General features: G+C 42.2%; 1 protein-coding gene across 1 annotated transcript in view; it reads left to right on the forward strand.

The window, feature by feature from the left end:
* AFF3 (ALF transcription elongation factor 3) overlaps positions 1–27,189 on the forward strand; it is a 515,483-nt gene that overhangs the window by 476,927 nt on the left and 11,367 nt on the right. The window contains exons 15-17 of the mRNA XM_074986799.1: positions 186–310; positions 23,837–23,900; positions 26,640–26,776. Coding sequence (XP_074842900.1) covers positions 186–310; positions 23,837–23,900; positions 26,640–26,776 — 326 coding nt within the window. The remainder of the gene's footprint in view (positions 1–185; positions 311–23,836; positions 23,901–26,639; positions 26,777–27,189) is intronic.

The raw sequence follows: 27,189 nt of genomic DNA on the forward strand, positions 1-27,189 counted from the left end.
TTCAGCACCAGTCAGGTTCCAAGGGTATTGGGCTAGAGAGGTTCAACCTGTATTCACTATTGAAATAGTGAGCAAGCTAACTTGCTATTTACTGCACAATACAGACAAATTTTCATAGTTTACAAGATGCCTTTTCCAACTCAGTAGTCGATTTCTCAATGTGTTCTACTTTGTTTGTTGTCTAGAAAGCAGTTCACATCAGTTCAGAAAGTGTTCTCTACAACAAGCCACACTCCCAAACAGAGGCTTGGCCATCTTTATCCAGTGCACACAAAGACGACAGAAGAGCAAAGCTCATCTTTGATGATATGTAAGTACAAATGTTTTAGAAAAACAGCTTAGGTGCTAATGTTTTATGAAGTAAATCTTGCCCAGCAGGAGCTCAGACATGGCCAATGCCATCATAGTACAATACATTTTCCACCCATTACATGTGAATTGGACATGCTGTATACCTTTTGTTATTGTTACTTCTCATTACACATCTAATTCTCTTAACACTGAACTAGGACTGTACGCCATCAACTTTGGTGAGAGGTCATTTTGTTTCGCTTCTTGAACCTGAAATATTTTCACACATACAGAATGGGAAGCGACTGTCTAGGAAGGAGTACGGCAGAAAGGGATCTAGGGATTATAGTGGACCACAAGTTAAATATGAGTCAACAGTGTGATGCTGTTGCAAAAAATGCAAACATGATTCTGAGATGCATTAGCAGGTGTGTTCTGAATAAGACACGAGAAGTCATTCTCCCGCTCTACTCTGGGCTGGTTAGGCCTCAGTTGGAGTATTGTGTCCAGTTCTGGGCACTGCATTTCAAGAAAGATGGGAACAAATTGGAAAGTGTCCAGAAAAAAACAACAAGAATGATCAAAGGTCTAGAGAACATGACCTATGAAGAAAGATTAAAAGAATTGGGCTTTTTTAGTGTGAAAAAAAGAAGATTGAGGGGGAACATGATAGCTGTTTTCAGGTATCTGAAAGGGTGTCATAAGGAGGAGGCAGAAAACTTGTTCTTCTTGGCTTCTGAGGATAGCACAAGAAACAATGGGCTTAAACTGCAGCAAGGAAGCTTTAGGTTGGACATTAGGAAAAAATTCCTAACTATCAGCGTGGTCAAACACAGGAATAAATTGCCTAGGGAGGTTGTGGAATGTCCATCTCTGGAGATATTTAGGAACAGGTTAGATAAATGTCTATCAGGAGTGGTCTAGACAGTACTTGGACCTGCCATAAGGGCAGGGGGCTGGACTCGATGACCTCTCAAGGTCCCTTCCAGTCCTAGCATTCTGTGATATTCAGAGGTTGTGTTGTTTCATTGTGTTTTTAACAAGGTCACTTGCTATTTATAGTCACAGGGAGGAAAGAGAGGAATTGCGCTCTTTTGGTAGTGTAAAGCTAAAAGGGGCTTGACCCTGTTTATTCAAATCCCCCATTTCTCCTTATACTTCAGCAGATTTTGAAAAATAGCTCCAGTTGGCAGTCATCTCTCATTACAATGATTGCAAATTGTTCATTTTTCGAGGTACTTTAGCGTGTTACATATCAAAATAAAGCTTAAGTTACCATTGGTTCAAATAGACATGTTGCCTTGTAATGACCTGATCTTAGTACATTCGTCTTTCTGAATACTTGGGGTGAAATTCTGTGTAAACTACTGTAGCCTCCCAGGACTGCTTTTCCCCAGGAAAAAAGCTCATTGGTGTGGATTAGCAGACAAAATGCAATCAGAAACAGTTACAATACAACTGTTGTACCTCAGTCTGAGGCTTCCTTAACCTGCTGATAAGTAACAGAGTGTTTTTTTCAGGATGCTGTCAAAGGAGCTAAGACTGCTTTTTTTTGCTGTCTCTATTAACTCTGAGGCTTTTATCACTTGCTTCCTCCATTAGTGATACATGTGATTTCTCTGGCAGACATCAGCAATAAAATGGCTTAACCTTTTCAGAGAGAGAGATACAATAAAATCTATTCCTATATAGTGCCTTCCGTATAGTGTGTCCCTAAGCAATTTGCAGCCCATAAAAATAAAAAAGGCAATCTAAAAAGCTGAATTAGATATGCACCAAAAATCAAATATATCTTAATTTTACCCTTAAAAATAGTACAATAGGCCGTTACTATTTTTATCTAAAGGATTTCTACAGTTCTCATCGGTGCGTTCATCACCAGAAGTCTTTGACCTTGGATCCCAAATTGGTATGTGTGGAGGTCACTGAGATGTAGTGAATGACACTGATTACAAATGTCCAAACTTAGCAAAACTGACACACATCAGACAGATCATACTGAACATGGTAAACATAATTTTTCAGATTCCCCTGGTACCATATTATGGTGTTTGAAGCAATACAGTCCATAATTTTAAACCTACACTAGCGCCCATAATAACACCATTTGCCCCAAAATTATGTCCAGAGAACATTTCAGTTGTTAAAACACAAAATTCTGAATTATAATACTCCAGCCATGGATTCTACTGTCTGTTTAATACCATGAGGATGCTAAATCCCACATACTTGATTTAAAACAATCACTCTAATGTGTTTCAATCATTCAAGAACTCTTCACTTTGTTCCTCCTGTTTTCTTCAGAGCATTGAAAATAAGTGTAGCTAATGATTAATTGGATCACAAATAAGTCAATGAAAAGTATCTTTTTTAGCAGAGTACCTACTGTGGATACTGTATTTGCATAAATTGAAGTATTTGAAATGGCAAGCAAAAGCCAGCTTTCCATGGTTTTCCTGAATGTCCTGAATATGCTTCAAGACATTCTCTAGGAATTATTTTGAGAAGTTCTATGGCCTACCTTATTCAGGAAGTCAGAATAGTTGATCACAATGTTCTCTTCTGGCCTTGGAATCTAAGACCAACAGGTCAGGCACAGAAGTGACATATAAAGGGTGTGTGGAGTTACCATTTTCCTCTCTGTGTACTTCACTTGGATGTGTGGGATTTTTTAGCCATTTGAGATTTATTCTACTGTATAAATGGAAAACTTTAGAGGCTGTGTTATAACGTGGCAGGTTTGTCTACACTGCACTGTAAGGCTAGGGTTAGAAGGCTTCAAGTCAGCTGACCTGTTATAGAGAACCTGAGGCTTGAGTGTCTGTATTGATTCTTAACCGTACATTAAGAATTTTCTAATCTGGGCTCAAATCAGTGGGGACTGTGGTGTCCACACTCAGCACACAGACTTGAAACATACTGAACATCTCTTAGACTTACTTCAGAGAGAACAATTTCTTTTACAAAGGAACAGTCAGGATTTCTTACAGACTTATGGTACCTTTAGGCTGGGTCTACATGTGCCCCTTCCTTTCGAAAGGGGCATGTTAATGAGCAGTTTCAAAAGATAGTAACGAGGCACTGCAATGAATATGCAGCACCTCATTAGCATAATGGCGGCCGCGGCAATTCGAAACCGTGGCTTTTCGAATCGCGTGCCACCCATGGAGACGGGACCTTCCGACAGTACCCCCCACAGTTTTCAAAAGCCCTTCTCCCTATCTGTGATCGGAAGAAGGGCTTTCGAAAACTGGGGGGTCCTTTCAGAAGGTCCCATCTCCACGGGCGGCACGCGATTCGAAAAGCCATGCTTTCGAATCGCTGCGGCTGCCATTATGCTAATGAGGCACTGCATATTCATTGCGGTGCCTTGTTACCATCTTTCAAACCTGCTCATTAACATGCCCCTTTCGAAAGGAAGGGGCACACGTAGACCCAGCCATAAAGAATTTCTTACTACTTTATAATACTCTATATAGACCTAGCAGCTTCTACAAAATAAAGCTTACAAGAAGTTCCAGGACTTAAAACCAGTGATGACTGAAAGTTGCAGAACTTACATCTGCATCATACTGCACTGAGCGGAGGCTTTATACAATACTTCTGTGGTTAACCTCTTCCCATACAAAGCTAGTTGATGTACAGGAAAACCAAATGATGAGACAGCCTGGCCCTTCACTTGTGGTGCACTGTAGGAAAGCGTTACTGCCCACCTGGCCCATGACGGGAAGCTTGAACACCCTCCCGGCACAGCCTGCCAAGCATCATGGAGGAGACAGTTTTGTCTAGTGCCGTGATATTTTCTTCCATGTTTTCATGTCACTTAGAAACAGGAATTGCCCTAGCAAAAATCTGTGCCTTCCTGATAAAAACACTCTTTACATGTGTACATTAGTGTTAGCATTTCCTGGGTAATTCTGAAGTCTACATGGTGCAGGGGAGGTGGAAAGGGGTGGGATTCAGTCCATTATTAGCAGCTACACATTGCTAGGCTAGGTTTCTCATAACTTTTGCATAGGTTTGTAGAGTAGAAATCACTCCCATTATGGTAAATATTAGTGTGGAGCCAGAAACTTATCAGGCTCAGGGGCAGCTTCTGTCCCTTATGCTGAGCAGCAGGATATTCCTCAAGGGGGCATCTCAAACAGCTCTTTCAGTTATGGACCCAGAATTTGCTGTTCCAAAGCTTGTTCTGAGACCAGTTTCAGATCTTAGTTGCTGTCTGCAGCTGGTTCCCATAAGTCCCCAGGCTGGATTCTGAATCCAGCAGCAATTCATCCTGGCAGAGCAGATCTTCAAGCACTAGAATTAAGTCCATGCTGGGTGCAGTACCCAGCACCCAGTCAGACTCCTCATAAAATGAGAGTTGCCTGGTGTGTTGGTGCTGGTCCCTGGTCTTCCAATACTCACTCTTGAACTGCTTAATCCACTTCCTGCACTGGATACTGGTAAAATTACAAAGCTGCTGGACCCTTCACTATTTGCTGGTGTGGATGGTCATTCCTGGTACTTTTACTAAAATCCAGTTTTGCTAGTTTTAGACAAGGGATTCGCCAAAATCAGGCTGTGCTCCCATGACCATGCAGCAGTGTGCTTCGCAAAAGGCTTGTTCTGTTCTGCCTTCACTGCAAACACAGAAGGCTCTCCAGTGGTGGGCTTGCAGCTCAGCAGTCACAGACAAATGGAAGGATTAATGCTGACTCACTTTGCTGTAGCTGTACCCCAAAGGGGTGGCTGCCATTTTCACTTGCATTGCTTAGTGAGTCTTGGGATGCAAAGGACAAAGGCATTGGCCCAGAGGAGTGCAGAATACTTTTTGCAAACTCCCGGGTTAAGCAGGGCTGCATCTATACTGCACAGCAAAAGCGCTCTTTCACCAGAGCTATCACTTCCCCCAGACCCAAAGCATCCACTCCCATGCCCAGTATTTTCAAGGAGGCTTTTTTTTCTTTTAACCGGTTATTAAACAAGCTGAAAATAGTTTTAACTCAGTCCTTGGCCACAGGCTTTGGGGCCACACATCCCAAGGGTCTCTGTCATTCCAGTGCCTGGCAGATTCCCCATCTCAACCGCCTGTGCTCTCTCCTTGCAGCAACATCCCTACCCCGCAGCCCTTGCTTCAGGGTCCCACCTTGGGAGCTTCAGTGTGGGCCTCTCCTCCCCTGGGTGCAGCCCATCTAGTCCTTCCATTCCAGCTACCTGCTAGCAATCTTTGTAGGCCCAGGACCAGCCTCTTTAATTAGTAGCTTGGTCTGACCAGCTTTGGACTTAGCCTTCTCACAGGGTACAAGCTACCTTGTGGCAGGTTCAAATCCTGCATTCCTGTCTTGATTCAGGCTGAGCCCCTCCACCTCTGCATGCTCCTAGGTCCAGAAGTCTGAGCCCGATTCTGAGGGACTTATGTGTAGACAGAAGTGAGGTTTGGGCTCATGCTTGGGTTTGAGCCTCTGCTTACATTGCAGTGTAGACATACCCTTAGAGCCAGCTTCAGCCTTGTTGTAATGTTATGGAGCAGCAAAACTCCCACTGACTTCTGCTTTTAGGTTCCAGATGACTAGTGCTGGGGATCTCTGTTTGAGAAGAAAGAAAGAAACCTGCCTGTGATTATGGAGCAGCAGTGTATCTGCTATTTGCCCAGTCCTTCCTCTACAGAACTTGGTAGCCTTGGCATGGTTTATGGCCATTCTAAATGGTTTGACTGGCCAGTGGAACCAGTAGTGGTCCTACCTTCTCCTACAGGGCACACAGCCATGCACATGCTACACCTGCTTCTGAAAAACTGCCCCTCCCCATTGTGCACTCAACTTGCGGTGGGAGGGCAGGGTTTTGGGCTTTGTGACAGACATTTTACATTTGAAAAGGGTCTCTCTTGCTGCTGTCAAAATTTACTGCACTAGAAAACGAACGACGAGCACGTCCTAGCTTGTGGTACTGGCATCCTTTGGAGGACACTGGCCCTGCTGCTCCTGAAAGTTTATGATGATGTTTTCTTAGTTTGTTGCATTTTATTAGCTGCGTCTACACGTGCACGCTACTTCGAAGTAGCAGCACCAACTTCGAAATGGCGCCCGTCGCGTCTACACGCGTCGGGCGCTATTTCGAAGTTAACTTCGACGTTAGGCGGCGAGACGTCGAAGTCGCTAACCTCATGAGGAGATAGGAATAGCGCCCTACTTCGACGTTCAACGTTGAAGTAGGGACCGTGTAGACGATCTGCGTCCCGCAACGTCGAAATTGCTGGGTCCTCCATGGCGGCCATCAGCTGGGGGGTTGAGAGATGCTCTCTCTCCAGCCCCTGCGGGGCTCTATGGTCACCGTGGGCAGCAGCCCTTAGCCCAGGGCTTCTGGCTGCTTCTGCGGCAGCTGGGGATCTATGCTGCAGGCACAGGGTCTGCAACCAGTTGTCAGCTCTGTGTATCTTGTGTTGTTTAGTGCAACTGTGTCTGGGAGGGGCCCTTTAAGGGAGCGGCTGTCTGTTGAGTCCGCCCTGTGACCCTGTCTGCAGCTGTGCCTGGCATCCCTATTTCGATGTGTGCTACTTTGACGTGTAGACGTTCCCTCGCTGCGCCTATTTCGATGTTGGGCTGAGCAACGTCGAAGTTGAACATCGACGTTGCCGGCCCTGGAGGACGTGTAGACGTTATTCATCGAAATAGACTATTTCAATGTTGGCTGCACGTGTAGACGTAGCCATTTAGTTATACAGCACCTTTGAGCCAAATAAAATAGTCAGTCGTGAAAGCTGCCCTCAGCCAAATTACCAAATGGCCGTCTGGTCCAGCAGAGTGGGTAGAGTTCTCAGCAGTATTCCCTCTGATTTTGTATGTCCTTGTGCAGAATGGCTTTCGTTATGTCACCGGTAAGGAGGTGATGTGTTGCATAACAAAAGTCATTCTTTGCAAAGACAGCGTGTGGCAGGAGTGGTGCTGAGCATTTGGGGTGCGGGAGGGGGCTGGGGGCATGGGCTGTCAGGTGAGGCTGGAGATAAGGGTTTGTAGGACAGGCTGCCCTGGGGAGAGAGGATTCCCTCCCAGACCTCTCTCACCACAGTAGCTTAGGGCTAGGTGAGAAGCCCCTCTCCACAGCCCTCACAGGTCCAGCTGGTCCAGGCTAGGCTGTGTGGGGGCCAGGGAACTGATGCTTGTCCCCCAGCAGCAGCATCTCTGGATTGGATGCCACAGCTTGGTGGGGGAGGCCCCAGCATGGAGCTGCTATAGCAGCTCAGTGCTGGAGCCAGCAGGGAGAGGTGCTTCTGCTCCAGCTGTGGAAGCCCAGTGCTGGAGCCAGTCAGCAAAAGGGACTCTTTTCACAGCTGCTCTGAGCCCGTTTGTGACTAGTTTAGGTCGTGGCTTCTTCACTATGTGGAGGTTTGACCCGGCCAGGGTCAATCTTTCAGGGTTCGCGTGCCAAGTGGGGATACGTGAAATCAAACTATCTGGGGTCCACTGTCAACCTCTGTGCTCTTCAATATTGCAAGGAATGATGGAGGTTGACAGGTGAGGTCGGCCAGGTAAGTCGATTGCAGATAAGTTGATTCTAGCTATGCAGTTGTCGTAGCTAGAATTGGCTATCTACAATTGACTTTAAAGTCAAGTGTAGACCTGGCCTTAGAAGCCTGGCCATGCAGCTTAGAGAGAACATAGGTTCTTAGCTATTCCCAGCATTTACAGAAGATCACTGTGCAAACTGTACTTAGTATTGCTGTTCATTAGATATGCTGGGTGTGAGTTTTGTTTCCATTGCACTGCTGTTGATATTTAATATTGATGTTACAGCAGGGCCTCGAGGCTCCAGTCCGGAATTTATCAATTGGGGCAGACAGGATCATAAACACAGACACGGGGAGGAATTTTAAAGCAGCAGACTGCAGCTCTATTAACTTTTTAACTTCAATGCAGAAGGATTCTCTTTCCTCTCCCGCACCCACTCCCCAGCAGAAAACAACAACAAAGCCCCCCAGTTTTGCATTTACCTGGGTCTGGTGCAGAATCAAAAGGCCTAAATACCAAACAACCAATATTAGCAGCAGAGAGCTGGCACAGGTGCTCCATCCAGAGTGCATCTGTCATTTGGCTGGAGTGCCAGCGCTGGCTCATGCTGCTGCGGAGGAGTGGGGCAGGGAGTGAGCCCCAAAGCTCGCAGGCAGATCAAAGCAAGATGTAGGTCTGGCTGAGGGCCCTATTTTCTGATTTAAAAACAACGAGAAGTCCTGTGGCACCTTATAGACTAACATATTTTGGAGCATAGGCTATTGTGGGCAAAGACCCACTTCATCAGATGCATGTCATCGTCATGCATCAGATGAAGCAGGTCTTTGCCCACGAAAGCTTATGCTTCAAAATATCTGTTAGTCTTTAAGGTGCCACACGACTTTTTGTTGTTTTTGAAGATACAGACGAACTTGGCTACCCCTCTAATACTTGACACCTGACTTAATGTCTCTCCTGCTTTCTCCACGCTAATTGGATCTATCAAACATCTCCTAGGCTGCATGTTTCTCTATGAAAATTGGCCTTTTCAAGCCTCTCACCTGCACTGGATACCAACTGAAAGTTGCAGTGAAATTACAAACTCAATACAACTTTCAAATCATGCTCATGCTCCCAATTAACCTAAAATCAGCCTCCTGGCTGCTGTAATGAAGGCCAAGAAAAATGACCCAAACAAAAAAATGGATCCAAGGGTGTTACCTACGCAAAATTCTCTGTCACTCCCACACTCTGGAGAGAGAGAGAGAGAGAGAGACACACACAGACACACACACACACACACGCATTTACTAGGGCTCAAGGTATAACTCTGTTAATTTAAATAGCCGCCTTACCCAATTGCTGGGGCTCAAGGTATAATTTCCTGGGGGTTTGCAGAACCTTTTACCAGTGAAAAACCCTTACACAGTAATATTCTTACTCTCTGGACAATTGCCAACCAGGCAGGCAAATTGGAATTCCAGCCAGTCAGAGCAGCAGAGGGCAGAGCCTTGGAGCCAGGGAAAGGGGTGCAGAGCCATGCACATCCTGGGGTGCTGCACAGGTAAATGCACCCCTGTTGCCCAGAGCCCACGCCTCAAACGAGTTCCTGAAATGAAAATTTTAATTAATTGTAAAAAATACTTCTCAGGTTGCATCATTCTTGACCATTTTTAAGCAATTTTGATTAATTTTGTTTAAAAAACGGAGGATTGTTTTAAACAAAACGTCTTCTTGAAGCGACAAATTTAAAACATTTCATTTTGGAAATGTAAAATTAAACTTTCTGATTTTTTGGTCTGACTTTTAAGGTTTTGGGGGTTTTTTAAGCTAAAACAATTCAGTGATATCAACACAAACTTCCTTGAAGTCACCCTAAATCTTCCTTTTCCAGTGGAAAAAAGTGTTGGCCAAAATGTAGGATTTTACCATGAGGAGAAAGGGTTTATGAAAAGTTGAGTTTTTCTACTTAGTATACCCTATAACATGGTTAGCTGATACAGTAAATTGGTGCAGAGCTCATCTACAGAATAGAATATATATGGAAATACACATCTCAGAGCTGCAAGTGTCCTTGGGAGGTCATTAAGTCCACTCCCCTGCTTTCTCAGCAGGACCAAGCACCATCCCTCACAGGTTTTTTTTCCATCTATTTACCCCAGATCCCTAAATGGTCCCTTCAAGGATTGAACTCAAAACCCTTGGCTTGTTGGGCGGGCAGGGGAAAACAGGGTGCAGGAATGCTCAAACCACTACACTATCCTTCCCTGTGAGACTAAAGCCACTCCACACTGGAGAGGGAAAGATGGAAGGAAATAGTGAGAATGGCAGCAGACACCAAAGGGCACTGAGCCTGTTGTTGTCGATGATGATGATGATAACCTGGTTGGTGCAAGCATTCAGCAATCAGCCCATATTTCTGGGGTTAATTCAGTTCTCATTTAACTTTGTGGTTCAACAAAATCAACAAATCATTTATAAGAAAAGCCTTTTGATCTTAAGTCATTTCTACTTTTTATTTTCTGCCTGTTATCATTCCAGAAAAGCATCTGAGTTTCTCAAACATTTCCAATGAGATTTCCAGTGAGATCGACTTTTGCTAAGATCTGGCAAGTTTCTCCTAGACTCCCAGTCACATGCAATAGGAGTCAGTTTGTGATGTTTCTGGATGGAAGTGTCACTTAGTGGGTTCAAAAGGTCACTTTCCTTTTGTCTCCCATCCTGATGCACACTGGGTTACAAGCATGAGGTGCTGTTTGATGAAAATCCTGGTGGACCAGACATAATGTAGAAACGCTGATATTAAGGGCCAGGGCCATCATCTGGTTTAGAGTCTACCAGTCTACACAAAGGCATAGCATCCCATCCTTTTTTCTTAACAGAGAGGAAAGGGTCTCCTGCTGGGCAGATGGAGCACTGGATGAAGAAATGTACACAACCCTCATTTTGCATATGGCCCTGTACTTAGAGTTATGATTCGAGTTGTTTTGTTACATGCAATTGTGGAAGTCCTAGTTTGCTTTTTATAATACTTTAGTAACACTATCTCTGAAGAACATTAAAATACCCACTTGGCTGAGGATTCAATGGTTAATTGAACTTTTACTACCCCCTTTAATGTATCCTCATAAAGCACCATACACAGCAAGAAAAAATGTACAAATGGTAAATCATGTAAATAAAACAGAAAACTATACAATGTATAAACCTAGATGGGAAATAAGTGTTTGAATGTGGTTGTAATTAAAATTATATATCGGAATCTAAGCTATGTAGTACTTGGTAGTACTTGGTAAATCCAATGATGCTGACTTCCAAAGAGATTGTTTTTGTAACTACTGCTAGATTGTTTTGTGAAGTACTGCTTTTATTGATTTGCTTTGTATGATTCATTTTTGACTGCATGAGTTTACTTTTATTTTGCTAAGTTATCCGCTAGACTAAATGTAATTTATAAATTATATTTAGTCAAGCGGATAATTTAGCAAAGTAAATGTAGCAGATGATGGCAGATGACCAAGATGGCAAAGGGAGGTCCTGAGACTCACTGTGGTCTGGCACATATATACAGTCTATAGAGAAACAAACATTCATTTCATCTGAATAGTAACACCATTCTTAGCGTTCCAGCAGCCTGGAAATTTTAAAAGGAGAGTGATTATAATGCCTGAGGCCATGCTACCTCATACTGCGATCATGTGCAACATAACAAGTAATGGGCACGCTGTATTTCCTGCTGGCTTTTGGCAAGTTCTTAAAAAAGTGTTGGACTTTCTGGACAATAGTGGATTGTTTGATCAATTTTATCCTGAAGCCAGCCACAAACATGGTACCGAGGTTGCACTTGAAAATCATGAATGCTCTGCATATTATTGTGGAAAAAGAAGCCTGTCCTTGTGCTATCAAAACTCGCAGTGCGGTTTTCTATTTTGTAAATGGCTGGACAGATTCTGTGGCACTGTCCAGGTGATCAGGTGGGTGTGACTAAGAATATGTTGAACAAGTTCCAGCGGCACCTGATGGAGCTACCCAGGCAGTATAGTTAGATGAATTCTCATCAAGAAGTGTTGGTTTCCTTAATGGCATATTATCCCAGCTCATTTCAGTGAGAATGCACCCAGGATCCTGAGCTGGCTCTGCTTTTTAGCAGTCTTTCTGTTGCCTTTTAGGCTATGTGGTGATTGCTGTTTCAGGATACAAACATATCCCAAAATAGCAACAATGAAGCTCTCCCCCTCCCCCCGCACTCAAAATAACGGTGGCTTTTTGAGCACAGTATTCCAGTTCCACTACCCTTCGTCATACACAGAGTAATAAAACTTTTGAAATAGCCACTTTTTCTGAACTGTGGTACCGAACCAACCAAAGCACAATATTATTTGCCTGCATCTTTAAAACAAAACAGCTAATTTACATAAAATCTAACGAGAAATTTCATCTTCAAACTTTTTCAGCAGATTTGTAAGCTGCTTACAATGTTTGCAGATCTGTGGCATATAATTGAATGTCAGGCACATTTTTCACTATGGAGAGTTAAGTGGTTCTTCATAGGTTGTGTGTATATTGACAATGTAGGTCGACAAACACATATTTCCTTAATGATTCCCTTAATGATAATACCTTGAAGGACGCTAAATGTGCTGAGTTTCCAGATATAGTAATATGGACTTTTGTACTTCCATGAACTGGGCACAATATTACAATTTAAAAAAATATGTTTTAATTCAGTCTTACAGTCTCTTATGTCTATCCCAAAGTTACGTTAAATGACAAAAGTGAAATCTGTATTAATTAGAATTACTTATTCCTTCATTCAGCACACACAGTCAGCCTGTGGAACTCTTTGCCAGAGGATGTTGTAAAAACTAAGACTTTAACAGGATTTAAAAACAAGAATTAGAATAATTCATGGAGGTTAGGTCCATCGATGGCTATTAGCCAGGATGGCTAGGAATGGTATCCCTAGCCTCTGTGTTTCGGTGGCTGGAAATGAGTGATAGGAGAGGGATCACTTGATAATTACCTCTTCTGTTCACTCCTTCTGGGGCATCTGGCATTGGCCACTGTTGGAAGACAGGATACTGGGCTAGATGGACCTTTGGTCTGACCCAGTGTGGCCATTCTTATGATCTATAAAATTAATATTCAGTCATTTTTAAAAAGTAAAAATTCAATTCATGTCTAAAAATCTACTGTCAAAAATCAGCATTTTTCACTGTACAAACAAGTGGGCTCAAGCCAATACCCCACATCCAACCCATCCCAAGTGTAGGGAGCCTACTAAACTTTGCATTTTGGACCTATCTGTATAAATGGCTCTAGTTGAAACTCAACTCCCGACATGCTGGAACTTGGGGAAAGCTTTACAATTAATTTCTGTATAAGTAGAATACAATTGTATTGAATTATTTTACTTTGTTTTTGCAGGCTGCCAGGACACTTTTAACAAACAAATTATACACGCAAAGAAAGACTATGCGTGATGGTGTGTAGTGGGAGAAAAGTTTTAGAGACATGAGTTTGGGATAATCCTGCAAGTGACAAAGAGGATAAATCCAAATATCTGCCATTTGTTATCACTCATTTTGCTTCATAAAATCATATTAATCTAGGGCTGGAAAGGACCTCAAGCCATCATCTTGTCCAGTATTTCTCAACAACTGGTCCATGGACCAGTGCTGGTACTGAGATCTCCTAGGCTACATGTACACTACAAGATAAATTCAAATTTATTTAAATCTATTTTATAATGCTGTGTTTTTGTAATCGATTTTTGAGTATCCTCACTTTCCACAGGCTCCCAACAACTTCCCAAAATATTTCTTCGACACTGTAATCACCAAACATTGACTGTTGCAGCAGTGCATTGTGGGAACCTATCCCACAGTTCCCTCAGCCCCACATTCTGATCTGGGAGCCAGGTGCAGCAGCACTGTCAGTTTCCCAGGTCCCTGCTGCTTGGGGAATGCAGGAAACTGACAGCGCAGCAGCCCTGGTCAATTTCCTGGCTTCCCCAAGCTGTGGGACAACAGCACAGAAGCCCTGGACCCAGGAAACTTACAGCGCAGCAGCCCTGGTCAGTTTCCCAGCTCCCGCTAGTGTCAGTGAGCCAGGTGCAGCACATAGCTTTGTGGAATACAAAAGGGACGCTTGTGGTGGCTAATAAATCCGAATTAAGAAGTTGGCACTTCCACACTAGCCTTTATTCAAGATTTTAAATTTGAAATTGAAGCTGTACCCATCTGTTAATATTGACATTTTGTTATCGATATTAGGGCAACTAAATCGAGCTAATGACATTTACAGTGAAGACTGAGACATTTTAATGTCGAGCTAACTCCTTTAAAACCGATTTCATCTCAGAGTGTGGCTGCAGCCTTAATGTAGTTTGGGAAAACAGCAACCTGGTCTCTGCTGTCAAAAAGGTTGAGAAATACTGATTTCTAATCCACCCACCTGGGCTGTGGCAGGCTCAGTGTACCTAGACCAATTCTGACTGGTGTCTGTCCAACTGGATCTTGAAATCTCCAGTGATGAGGATTCCACACACACTAGAAAAATGTGGGGACCTCAGTGGGTACAGGAGGTACTTTTAACTGTGATGTAGTATGAGGTACTAGAATGTAAAGCTTTGTCAGTCCAGCCCTGCAGTCTTGGAAAAAGGACCATTGTAAATCTGGGGTGAAATTCCATGTTGAAAGGGACGAAAAGAATCATTTTGTACAAAGAATTTTTTGTTCCTTTTCCATATTGTTATCATTACGAAAAAGTAGTAGACTCTTCTCTACAAGTTCAAATTGCAGCCAGTTCCCACTATTGAGCATTTTTAACATACCTAATTTTTGAAAATACCTAGTTTTACTCAAAAACCAAAGGCTATGTCAAGAGGAAGAAAATCTGTCAAATGTTTTTGTCAGAGGTAATTAAATATTACTCAGATGTCAGATTTTACTTCTGTCTAACCTCAGTCTCCCTTTCACTTGGAAAACAGCATGTTTTTATCCCTCCAAGCCGTAGTTAAATCTCCTGGAAAATTTATTCCACCACCTGTGTTTGAAGGAAACAGGTTAAACAAGTCTATTACTAAATTGCAACATTTCTTTGTTGAGAAATTAAGCACCATGATTAATTGCTGGGGAGGGGACTCTGTTGTTTCTCTTGGTTTCCATAGCAGTTATGGCTCCAGTACCACTTGTGTTATTGTCAGTATCTTTGTGACTCATCTCATCCTCCTAATATAAAAATTTTGAATGTACACCTCCACTGAGCTACATAATAGGAGAATGAGAAACATGTGTGATGTTAGCAGACCAGATGCCAGCTCATGTCAAGGCCCATAGGCCTCACTGAACACAGACAGATGCATAGGTGTGAGCCAGGCTTACCCTGTGTGTTGGTAACAGAGAGGTAGTGATGTTAGTCTGTACTCCAACAAAACAAAGCAGCAGAAATGTAGCACTTTAAAGACTAACAAAGTGATTTATTTGGTGATGAGCTTTCGTGGGACAGACCCACTTCATCAGATCAATTTTATTTCCAAAACAAACTGACATTTATAAGTACAGAGGACCAAAAAAAATTGCAATAAAAACTGACAAATCAAATAGGATTGAAGGAAGGGAGTGATGGGTGGGGTGGATGTTAATTGTCCTATCTGAGATAATTACGAGTATCAAAGTGTTAGTGTTGTTAAAATAGGTGTTAAGCTTCTAAGAACGTATTCAGTGTTTAGATTTATTAAATGTCCATAGGATACTGTGTGTATTAATCTCACTTATAACACCTGTACCCCCAGTCATAAGGCTATTTTATGATTTAGCATTGTAGTCCCCTGTAGTTGTGGAAATCATCAAACAAGAAAGGAGCATGAATTATTGCAGAAATGCTGGCTTTCTACAGAAGGTGTTAGGTCCTGCCCAGGAAGAAGGCCCTTTGAAAACAAATGAGCCATCAAAGAACAAAGACTTCAGTGAACAACAAGAAGTCCTGTGGCACCTTATAGACTAACAGATATTTTGGAGGATAAGCTCTTGTGGTCAAAGACCCACTTCATCAGATGCAAAGACTTCAGTAATTTCTCGCTGCTCCTTTCTCTCCCGCCCCCACATCCATGAAGAGTTGTAGAGGTGGACTCATCCCATCATGAACTGAGAAAATGGAATTAAAATCCCTGACAGGAAGGAAGTGGTCCCTGAAATTTTCTAATCCTCCAATGATGAGGACTCCCAAAAGTCAGTTTCTTTGAAAGAAAAAAGTTGCACCTTGAAATGCACCTGCTTCTAGTGCTGATGAGAAACACTGAGTATAACTCAAAATGCCTAAAACTTTAAAGTGTCGGCTACTGGGCGGTTTCCCCTATACAGTACAGTTGTGTTAGGATTACTGACAAGTAGAAAGAAATCATTTGTTTTTATTTTACATTGTTCATTTCAAATGCCAAGTAAATGAAGGTTAAATTTCATGCTAGACTTCTTATTTTTCTCTCTATTGAATGGGAGTGGAGGTTGTCAATGTCATAGTTTGCCTAGGCTGCCAAAAACCCTCAGTTCAATCCTAGATGAGAACCCTGGGAAATGAATGCTGCCGAATTGCAGCCTTTGAGATGTGGTGGTGGCAAAGACTGCGTATTTCCCTGGGCAGAAAAGAAGATGTTGCTTATACTATACACATTCTTGGAGAGAACCAGCCTCTGCCCTTGAAATTAACAGGTGTCACATTGGACATAGAAATGCAAATAACCTCACAAAAGTTATCATGGAAAGAATGGCAGCAGGTCATCAAGCCAGGGGGTGAGCACTAAGCGACTGATAGATGGTGTGCAGCAGCTCGTTGAGAAGTCAGCTGCTGAGTGTGCAAACTGAGTGATGGATCAAGACAGCATCCAAAAATTCTGCTGTGATTTCACCAGCATTCAGACCTGGATAACTGGACTTTATTTACTGTAAAGAAGGTATTTGGATACTGAAATATGAAAAGAAACAGCAACCTAGCAATCCATGGATCTGAGTAAAGGTATCGTGTTGAGATGAAATCTTCATTTCTTTCTACTTGAAAAGAATGATTATTTGCTTATTATGGCCATACCCAGCTTTGCTGTATCTACAATACCTACTTAAGGAAGTGAAGAAACAGATTGACAGAGCCAGACGTGTACCCAGAAGCCACCTGCTACAAGACAGGCCCAACAAGGAAAACAACAGAACACCACTGGCCATCACACTTCCTGGACACTACTGTGCACATAAGTGATGGTCACATAAACACCACCCTACGCTGGAAACCCACAGACCACTATGCTTACCTACATGCCTCCAGCTTCCATTCAGAGCACACCACAGCTATGTCTACGCTAGCCAAAAACTTCAAAATGGCCATGCAAATGGTCATTTCACAGTTTACTAATGAAGCGCTGAAATACATATTCAGCACCTCATTAGCATGTGGGCAGCCACGGCACTTCGAAATTGACGCGGCTCGCCGCTGCGCGGCTCGTCCAGACAGGGCTCCTTTTCAAAAGGGCCCCGGCTACTTCGAAGTCCCCATATTCCTAACAGCAGGTATGAATAAGGGGATTTCAAAATTCCCGGGGTTCTTTTGAAAAGGAGCCCTGTCTGGACAAGCCGCATGGCGGCGAGCCGCATCAATTTCAGAGTGCTGCGGCTGCTGGCATTCTAATGAGGCGCTGAATATGTATTTCAGCGCTTCATTAATAAACTTCGAAATGGCCATTTGCATGGCCATTTTGAGGTTTTGGGCTAGCGTAGCCACAGCCTGAGTAGCAGATTTAAAAGTAGCCATCCTGCAACAACACTAAAAAAAAAAAGACTTAAAAACAGGCTCCAAAGAGAAACTGCAAAACTACATTCATTTGCAAATTTGACACCATCAACCAACAGAACAGAGACTGGAAATGGCTGGCCAATTACAAAAGCAGTTTATCCTTTCTTGATATTCACACCTCCACATCAGCTACTGATAATGAGACACATCCTCCCTGATGAATTGACCTGGTTTCTCCTCTCTTGATGGTCACAGCTCCACATGAACTGCTGGAAGTGGGCCACATCCTCCATGACTGAACTGACCTTGTCAATTCTGGCCCTCCTCTGGACTGAGATTCCCTCCTTTTCATGAGCCCATATATTTAAACCCTCCTCTAGAACCCCAACTCATGCATCTGATGGAATGGGTCTGTGCCCACGAACCATATGCTCCAAAATATCTATTAGTCTAAAAGTTGCCATGGGACGACTTGTTTATTATGGCTGTGATCCTGAAAACACGCATGCACATGCTTTACTTTAGTACCATTATGAGTTGTCTTCTTCGCGCAATGTCTCCAATCCAGAGATTGTCAGCCACTGCTATCCATCTTTCAGGGTTATGAGGGACCATCATGATAAGCCCTGTTTATTTCATTGCAGCTGCTCAAGGAAGGTAAAGCTAAGCATATGTGTAAGTGCTTACAGGCTCAAGGGGTAGTGTAAGATTTAGAATATCTTTAACTGTTCATTTCCTTGATGTTAAGTGCTTGGGTTCTGTAAAGGAAGTGATACGTGTTATCAGCTAGCAATCTTAATTTTTTTAAAAGCTTTGAGGGTTGAAATATATATTATACACATGATAGTAAAGATGAGGATGGAATTTCTTGTCGTCAGTTTGACAGATGAGCTACAGTTACCTATTGTGGGTGCTGAGATAAGACCAAAGACTCATGCTGGACCCACAGCTCTGTCCATGGTGCCACAAGTGATTGTAGATTTTAGCTGTAAGTCTTGACTGTGCCTCCTGTAACAGTCTTTGGTCTATCAAAAGGCAGGTCTACACAACAGGGGAAGGTCAAATTAAGGCTTGGAATTCCAGCTATATTAATTATGTAGGAAGAGCTGACGTACATTAATTTGGGCTTCTGTGCCATATCCACTAAGGGACGTCAATAAGAGCAACTTTCCTTACTCCTACCAGGGGGAGGAGTATTGGCGCCAAAGCCCTGTCAGTTCAATTTGGCACATCTCCACTAGACATACTAAATCAAACTCCGGAAGATCGACTACGGCAGGGTCAATCTTCCCTCCAGTGAAGATGTACCCTAAGTCTTTCTGTCCCATTTGGCAGGGCTGCTGCCTTCAGATCTTACCATGTTCTAGGACCTCCAAGGCATCAAGGTCAATATTGCATGATTGGAAGTTGGCCTTTGTAACATTTTCTTGGTCTGTCCCCAAAACAAGATCCAGTCTGCATTCTCTGGCATTCTACTATCACATAGCTGGACCACATGATTGCACCATCTCATCTGTGCTTGCACTATGAAAGCTTCAATGCCTGAAATGCTGCAGCTCTCAGAGGCCACTTTGTTAGGAACCATATCGTGCCATTCAGTTCCAATTATCTGCCATACACATCATAGGTGGAATTGGTCCAAGTGTTGTATATGGCATTAATAAGTAATCTGTATATTGAGAAGTGCAGTGGTGACCATACTTCAATAAACAACTATTTTTGTTTGCAAGCTGTCACCATATTCATTGAAGGATGATGATGATGTTTTCCAAAGGCATTGCTGACTGCACCAATGTGTTTCATGTCATCCTCAATTTTTGTGGCTTATGAAACAAGACGGCTGAAGTAGCAAAGTTTGTCAATGACCTTGAGTAGTTGCAGTACTTTCCATTTGAGCCTGGACCATGACTTCTGTCTTGGTTTAGGCTGATCGTTAAGCCAAAACCTTTTGCTGCACGCACAAAGTTGTCCTGAGCAACTGAGTATCCTTGAAATTATGAGCCAACATCACAGTCATCACTGAACAGCAATTCACATATAATTATCTTCATAACTTCATAAAACACAGAAAATGTAAATTCAAGACAGCTCCATCCCTGTGGTACTGCATACAAGTGCCAGCATCAAAGTCTCTTACTGCATCTTTTAGAACAGCTGCAAACATGAAACTGAATAATGTCAGAACAAGAACACCGTTTTCTTTTGATCCATTTGTGGCAGTGCAAGGAGTTGAGAAGCAGTATTAGTCAAGGACACAAACCTGCACTCCTGCATGAAAAAGACTAAATAACATTGATTTACCTATCAGGACAATCAGATTAGTCCACAGGCCACCAGTATTCACAAGGTCAAAGATCTTAGTAAGATCACCACAAATTACATATAGGCCTTGATTCTGTTCACATTCTGTTCTCCTGAACATTCCAGAGTGCAAAGATCTTGTGTGAAGTACTATGCCCAGGGCAGAGGCCACAATGCCTTTCAGGCTGGACCTTCTCTACAAATTGATCAATTAGCTGGGTTATCGTGGCTTGGGTGAGTATTTTTCCTGCAGTGGCAAGAAGCGACATGCCACAATGGTTATGGCAAGAGACCTGATTGCCTTTCCTTTTGTACAGGGGAATGATACTGGCATCTTTCAGTTCCTGTAGCACAGCCTCCTGCTGCCAAACTTTAGGTAGAGGCCAGTGAGCTTCCTGATAGGCTTATGGCCCCCCATTTGAAGGAACACTATCTGGACCGGCTTCTCTAACCTTGTGGCTGTGGCTTTCTAAGCGGCACGTAGCTATGTTAAAAGAATATTTCATGTTGAAACCCCCCCCGAGTTTGGCACCCTCAAGACTTGACCGGTGCCAAACAAGAAAATTTGCTGAATGATGGGAGGTCAGTATTGTCTAGCAGCATTACCAACACTTCCACTCTATACTTGGCTCTTAGAAGACATTTGGGGTAAATTACGGCTAAATAACAGCACAGAACACTGAGAGCCAGGACAAATTTCATGGGGCCATGGGAAACCTGGCCACATCCATGACAAGTGGATATCCAGCTAACTAAAATCATGCCAGACTACAGATGTTGACAGACTAGAGAGTGCTGGAGTAGAGGAGTTCAGCCTGCGTTAAGGTTGCTAAGTCCAGCACTCAAAAGACAGGAAAGGCCACAGTTCAAGTTGTCTTACAACCTAATTCAGCTAACTAGGGTGTATGTGGGACAGACCCTCTTCATCAGATCAATTTTATTTCCAATACAGACTGACATTTATAAGTACAGAGGTCCAAGAAATTGCAATAAAAACTGACAAATCAAGTGCATAGGATGTAAGTGCCCTGCCTGAGATAATTACAAGCATCAAAGGAAGGGAACAGTCCTTGTGATGGGTGAGGTGATGGATGTCTCTGTTCATACCAAGTGTTAATGTGTCGAATTTGAATATGAATTACAATTCAGAACTTTCTCTATGTAATCTGTTTTTAAAATCTCTTTGTTCTAAGACACAGATTCTCAGGTCTTTAAGAGAATGGCCCACTCCACTGAAGTGTTCACTGACCGGCTTATGTGTATTGAGATTCCTGATGTCTGCTCTGTGTCCATTCATTCTTTGATGAACAGTTTGCCCAGTCTGGCCCATATACGTTGTATAGGGGCATTGTTGGCATATAACGGCATATATATATATATATATGTATATATGTATATATAATGTTGGTCAAAGTACACGAGAATGTGCTCTTGATCTTGTAACTAGCATGGTTAGGTCCAGTGATGGTATCCCCAAAATAAATATGTGGACAAAGTTGGCAGTGGGGTTTGTTGCAAGGAAAAGTTCCAGGATTAGTATTACAGTGGTGTAGCCAGTGACTGCTGTTGAGCATCTTTCTTAGGTTAGTAGGTTGTCTATAGGAAAGGACAGGCTTGTCACCTAAGGCCTTCCAGAGAGTGTAGCATTTTGTTCTAGAACAGGTTGTAGGTGTTTGATGATGTGTTCCAGAAGTTTGAATTGGGGGCTATAGGTGATAACAACTGGTGTTCTGTTGTTGATCTTCTTGGGCCTATCTTGAAGTAGTTGGTTTCTGGGTATTCGTCTAACCCTGTCAATCTGTTTTTTTTTACTACTTCCAGTGGGCAATTAAGTTTAATAAATGTTTGGTAGAGGTCTTTAAGTTTTCAGTCTCTGTCAGTAGGATCAGAGCAGATGCGATTGTATCTAAGGGCTTGACTTTAAATGATGGATTGTGTGGTGTGTGCTGGATGGAAGCTGGAGGCATGTAAGTAAGTGTAGCAGTCAGTGCATTTCTGGTAGAGAGTGGTGTCGACGTGGCCATCAGTGATTTGTACTGCGCAGTCCTGGAAATGTATTTCTCATGCGGAATAATCAAGGCTGAGATTGATGGTGGGATGCAAGTTGTTAAAATCTCTGTGGAATTCTTCCAGAGTCTCTTTACTGTGGTTCCAAATGATAAAGATGTCATCCATGTAGCATAAGTAAAGGAGAGGGAACAGGAGACGAGAGCTAAGGAATCATTTTTCTAAGTCGGCCATAAAAATGTTAGCATACTGTGGGGCCATGTGAATGCCCATAGCAGTGCCACTAATCTGGAAGTATAAATTGTCCCCAAATTGGAAATAACTGTGGGTCAGAACAAAGTTACATAGGTCCATGAAGATGGACTACAAGCTATCAGGAATACCATCCCTGATGTTACCACAGCAAATCTGGTGGCTGACCTTTGTGATTTTGTTAGTCTTTAAAGAGCTACATTTCTGCTGTTTTGTTTGTTGGAGTACAGACTAACACAGCTACGTCTCTGTTACTAATGTGTATGTATTATACAATCTTTCATTAAATGATCACATACTGTTTTTTCCAGATGACCACAGCCTCATTCAGTACACAGGCTGGACAGCACTCGCTTAATGAGCAGCTGTTCTGCATTTGTTTTATCCTGATTGTTCGATGCCTCATTCAGTGCGCATTATTCATACTTTGTTCTGAAGATTGAATTATTAATTTCCTCGTGGACTTTCACAAACATTCATTTACTTTCACAACACCTCTTTGAGATGACATGGTAATATTATCCCTGTTATGCAAGTGGAAGACAGAGGCACAAAGAAATCAAGGTCTACAGTATCTACTAATTTAGGGTGCTCAATATAAGATACTCACGATTAGATTTTTCAGGCTACATAGTATTATTATATAGCACTTTATATGTTCAAAGCGCTTGTCCTTGAGTTCATCTGGAGCAGTGAGTACTTAGCACTTCTGAATGTCAGATCCCAGGGTCTCAGGTAAGGCACCCATCAAATGAGGAATACATAATTAGTGATCATCTGTGAGAGAGTTTGGTTTAAGTGTCTAGCCCAGCATTACACAGGGATTCTGTGGCAGAAGCAGGGATAGAATCTCATTCTCAAGTGCTGTATGAGACCATCCTTTCTCTTTCTGCAAGCCCCTGCCTCATTTATGACAATCTTCCATATTCTGTAACATAATGAAGCAGGGATCCTTATACAAATAAGCTCTTTTATTATACAACTCTGATTCATCACCAGAGCATGTCCCAACCTATGCACTAAATGAGGCTGGGATTCTGTGGAACAAGTACTAGGTGATCATATAATTAAAGACTGAATCTTACTTTAATAAGCACAATTGCATAGGCGACCATAATTCTGGCATTTCGTAACTTTTATAGATGACTGCTGTGTGCAACTGCTTAGAGATTTTTGAAATTTGGGCCGTTAGAAGGAGTGCGGACAAATATGGATTAGTGGGCAGTGTGCAGATGAAACATTCAGATATAAAAATGAATATTCTATATCTCATGGGTGCCAAAATTAAGGGAATGCATTTCATTTTCAACACTGCTGTATGTAAAACATCTTTTATGTTAAACTGAGAAAGAATTTTTTTGGGTACAAATGTGACCCAGAAGTTTTTATGTGACCCTTTTACTCTCATCCCTATTTATCTCTTTTTATTTATTTGCTCCGTATAGTACAGGTGTCTGTTTTGCCAGTCAAAGCTGCATTAATTTGGGAGGCATTTGGTATCATCCATAAAAACAAATTTTATTAACTTTTTTTTTCTTTCAACTATTAGCTACCCAAGAATGAGAACAGCCATAAATGCTGCTCTATCTACAGGAAGTAATCTGGAAATACAAAATGCATGTTTCCATGTTAAGTACATTTTCTTTGCAAAAATGTTTGCAAATCAGGGACAAAATAACTACAAAATGTTTTGCATTTCAAAAATAATGAAATATATTCCTATTCTGCCATTGTAGACCACGCAATGCTGATCACTTTATGCAAGAAGCTAAACGGAAGAAGCATAAAGCAGATGCGATGGTGAGAACATTTTCATTCCAGTTATTTGTTCCGAATTAATTTTGTAATTGGAATTTCTTCAACAGAGCAACATAGCTAGGCTAATTATAAAATCTGTTATCAGGATGGCTGGGCTCGGTAAATTTAGAAGTGTTTATACAATCTAGCGTTCATAGTGCAATAAACTATGACCTAAACAAATAACTTGCTAGGATCAACTCTTGGATAAATGAAAATTTCCATTTACTCCTTTGCTTTAATTAGTAGCTATAGTAATAGGCCAGGATTTTGAAAGGTGTTTAAATGTTGTGGCTCTCATTGTTGCAGCACCTCACTGAGTTAGAACCCTAAATCTCATTTTTAAAGGGATTTAAGCATTTAGGGGCCTAAAACCCACTGACTGTAAATAGAACTTAAATACCTTCTGAAAATGAGGCATAGGCTCCGAAATCAGTTGGGTATAGCAATGCCGAGAGCCCCTTAGGTACCTTTACAAATCTGAGCTGCAGCAACTCTATTAGATGTCCAAAAAGACATCTTTTTGTACTGTAAAACTATCTGGCTCACCACTGGCCTGATGATCAACCCAAAGCCAAAGGAAGACTCCCGTTGTTCTGAAAGGACTTTGGAGAAAGCTTTACTGCTGTGAGGCCATAAGATTCCTGGTTTTGTACAGGTACTTCCTCCCAAAATAAGGTCAGTACTCAGATAATGGTTTCTGTGTCTGACTTCTGTGAAACTCTAGAGTAACCGGACTGACACAACTGACCATTGCAATAACAAATTCTTGACCCTGGCTTTGGCTGCTCTAATTGCATAGCCAAGGTTTCCCTATAACAAAGCGATGTCCAAGGCTGTATGTGGAACTGTGGCACTCCTCCTCTTCACTAGGTGTGCCTCAGAGAAAATGGCAAGAGACATGTTGGGGATGGGCTAGAGACAGGCCTGTCGACAGGGAGGAGCAAGGAGAGGCCATTGCACAGGGGTCTAAAGATTCAAAGGGCCCCAGAGTTCCCAGCTGCTGCCACCACTACTGCAATAGCCGTGGTGGCTAGAGCCCCAGGCCCCTTTGAATAGCTCCAGGCCTGCCATGGTGCTGCTCTGAGAGCTGGAGGGCGAGGTGCACAACCGTCTGGACAGTGCTAAAGGCTGACTGCCTGAGGCCCCCCCAGCTTTTCTGCTTAAGGCCCCACCCTTCTAGGGGCACAGAGCCAGGCCCCGCACCTTGCCCATGGATCTGTGGGTGGCTGTCAGCCACCCTGGCTAGAGCTGACAGTACTGTGACAGATTCTTTAGCTATTTTGAAATATAGCATTTACACGCATAGAGCCTATTTTGAAATAGAGCCATTGGACACACTGTGGCTTATTTCAAAATAAGCTCTATTGCCTGTCTAAACAGCCCCTATTTCAAAACAGAAATTTCAAAATAGGTGCTATTCCTTGTTCAGTGAGGTTTACGCATTTCAGAATAATCCAACTGCTCTTTCAAAATTATTTCAAAATAGCAATTGCGTTGTGTAGATGCTAGCAAAGTTATTTTGAAATAAAGGCTGTTATTTTGAAGTAACTCTGCAGGGTAGATCTACCCTTATACAGGAGTAAGATCAACAAGTCTTTTTGTCTGTGCAATAGATTTCAATGAGAGGAATTGACTATACTAATGGCTTTGTACCACCTGTTCACTATTTGGATTCTGATGGAAGAAAATAGAAGTCATGGTAGAAGGGTAGATTTAGAATTCACCCACATCCCTTTCTTATGGAGTACACACAGGCATAGTAAAGCAGTTTGACTAAGCATGAATCCAAAGCCTGCCCATCTAAAGCTTTTATGCAGACTTATCTAAAACCCTTTAGTCTAGAAAAGAAATAGGAAATCTTACAATAACAGGCTATCTGGTATACTCTCTGGCATTTCCTAGTGTTAAATGGGTTGGAAGTACCTGCAGCCTTTCTTGTAATCCTTTGATATTTCTCCTTCTGGATCTTGACAGAAACCTGCTAATGCAAATGTGTGCAAAATCTGGACAAGAAGAGGAACTAAGAATAACTTTATATGTTAATAACTCAGAGCTTTGATCCAAGTCTAGTTTGTATTTTAGGCAAAATTTCATCCTCATAATCAGAGTTTCTTCTAATTTTTTCCATCTATGGGTGGAAATTTTGTTATGTGCACTAAGGCACCTGTGGATTTGCATAACAATACAAAAACATGCTGCCAGCTGTGGGTGGCTCTGGGCATTCTGATAATCAGCTGGACAGCCCCTGAATCTCTCCTGGGAGGCTGTCTAAACACTCATCTTACAGGGAACACCGCTCATAATCATTTGTAGATCTTACCTGCCTTGATAATTTTCCAATAGCCCTGTGGAAAATTCTCAGAAAAAAATCCAAATATATATTCCTTATTTCTCTTAGTTACAGACTAGTCATTACCTGCAATTTTTCAGCATTGAAAAATGGTATTTACATCCGAGCAGGATAAGGGATAAGGGAGTTCATATTTTTCTCTGATTCCTTTTTCTTCTCCTGCTCCTTCTTTTGTTATTTTATCCAAAACAGTTTGCTCAACCACAGTCATAAATTTCCTTGACAATAGCTTTTTCTTTGTTGTAGTGTTGCTTCCTCGCCCCCATATTTGTCTATCAGAATTGGAAACCCTGTTGTGTGTCAGTTTATACCAACCAAACCTGTGTGTAACATGTTTTGCTGCCATGTGTAATGGTAGTGTTTCTGTGTGCCCTTATTTAATCTGCCAGGTGGAGAAATTTGGAAAGGCACTGAACTATACTGAGGCCGCATTGTCATTTATTGAATGTGGAAATGCTATGGAACAAGGTCCCATGGAATCTAAATCCCCTTATACAATGTATTCAGAAACAGTTGAACTTATCAGGTAAGTTGTTTGGGTTTATTCTCCGTGGGGGAGGAAAATGGTATGGGTAGAAATTAGACATGAAAATATTTTAAATTATAGAAAACAAACAGCTCCTCAGTAGTCAATATTCATCTTTTGGGGAACTCAGTGCCTATGGTAATCCATAACGCAATTACGTAGTGTCCCTCATTTGATCACCAATTATAATCCAAGCCAGACTCATAGTGATTAGAGATCCATCCCATCCCATTTCTATTTGTTAGTCTGTGCGAAATATATTGGCAATCGCAATGCAGTTCCTGCTGGACAAACGTGCACATCACTACTGTCCTCCTCTATTACAGCTGTCATTAACAGGCATCCTTATCAACAGTTTCATCTAAGAAAAGCAAAGATTGACTCATCACAGAGTCTGAGCTATTTTCTCATCC

Source organism: Carettochelys insculpta, chromosome 1, assembly GCF_033958435.1.
Source record: "Carettochelys insculpta isolate YL-2023 chromosome 1, ASM3395843v1, whole genome shotgun sequence".
Taxonomy (NCBI): domain Eukaryota; kingdom Metazoa; phylum Chordata; order Testudines; family Carettochelyidae; genus Carettochelys; species Carettochelys insculpta.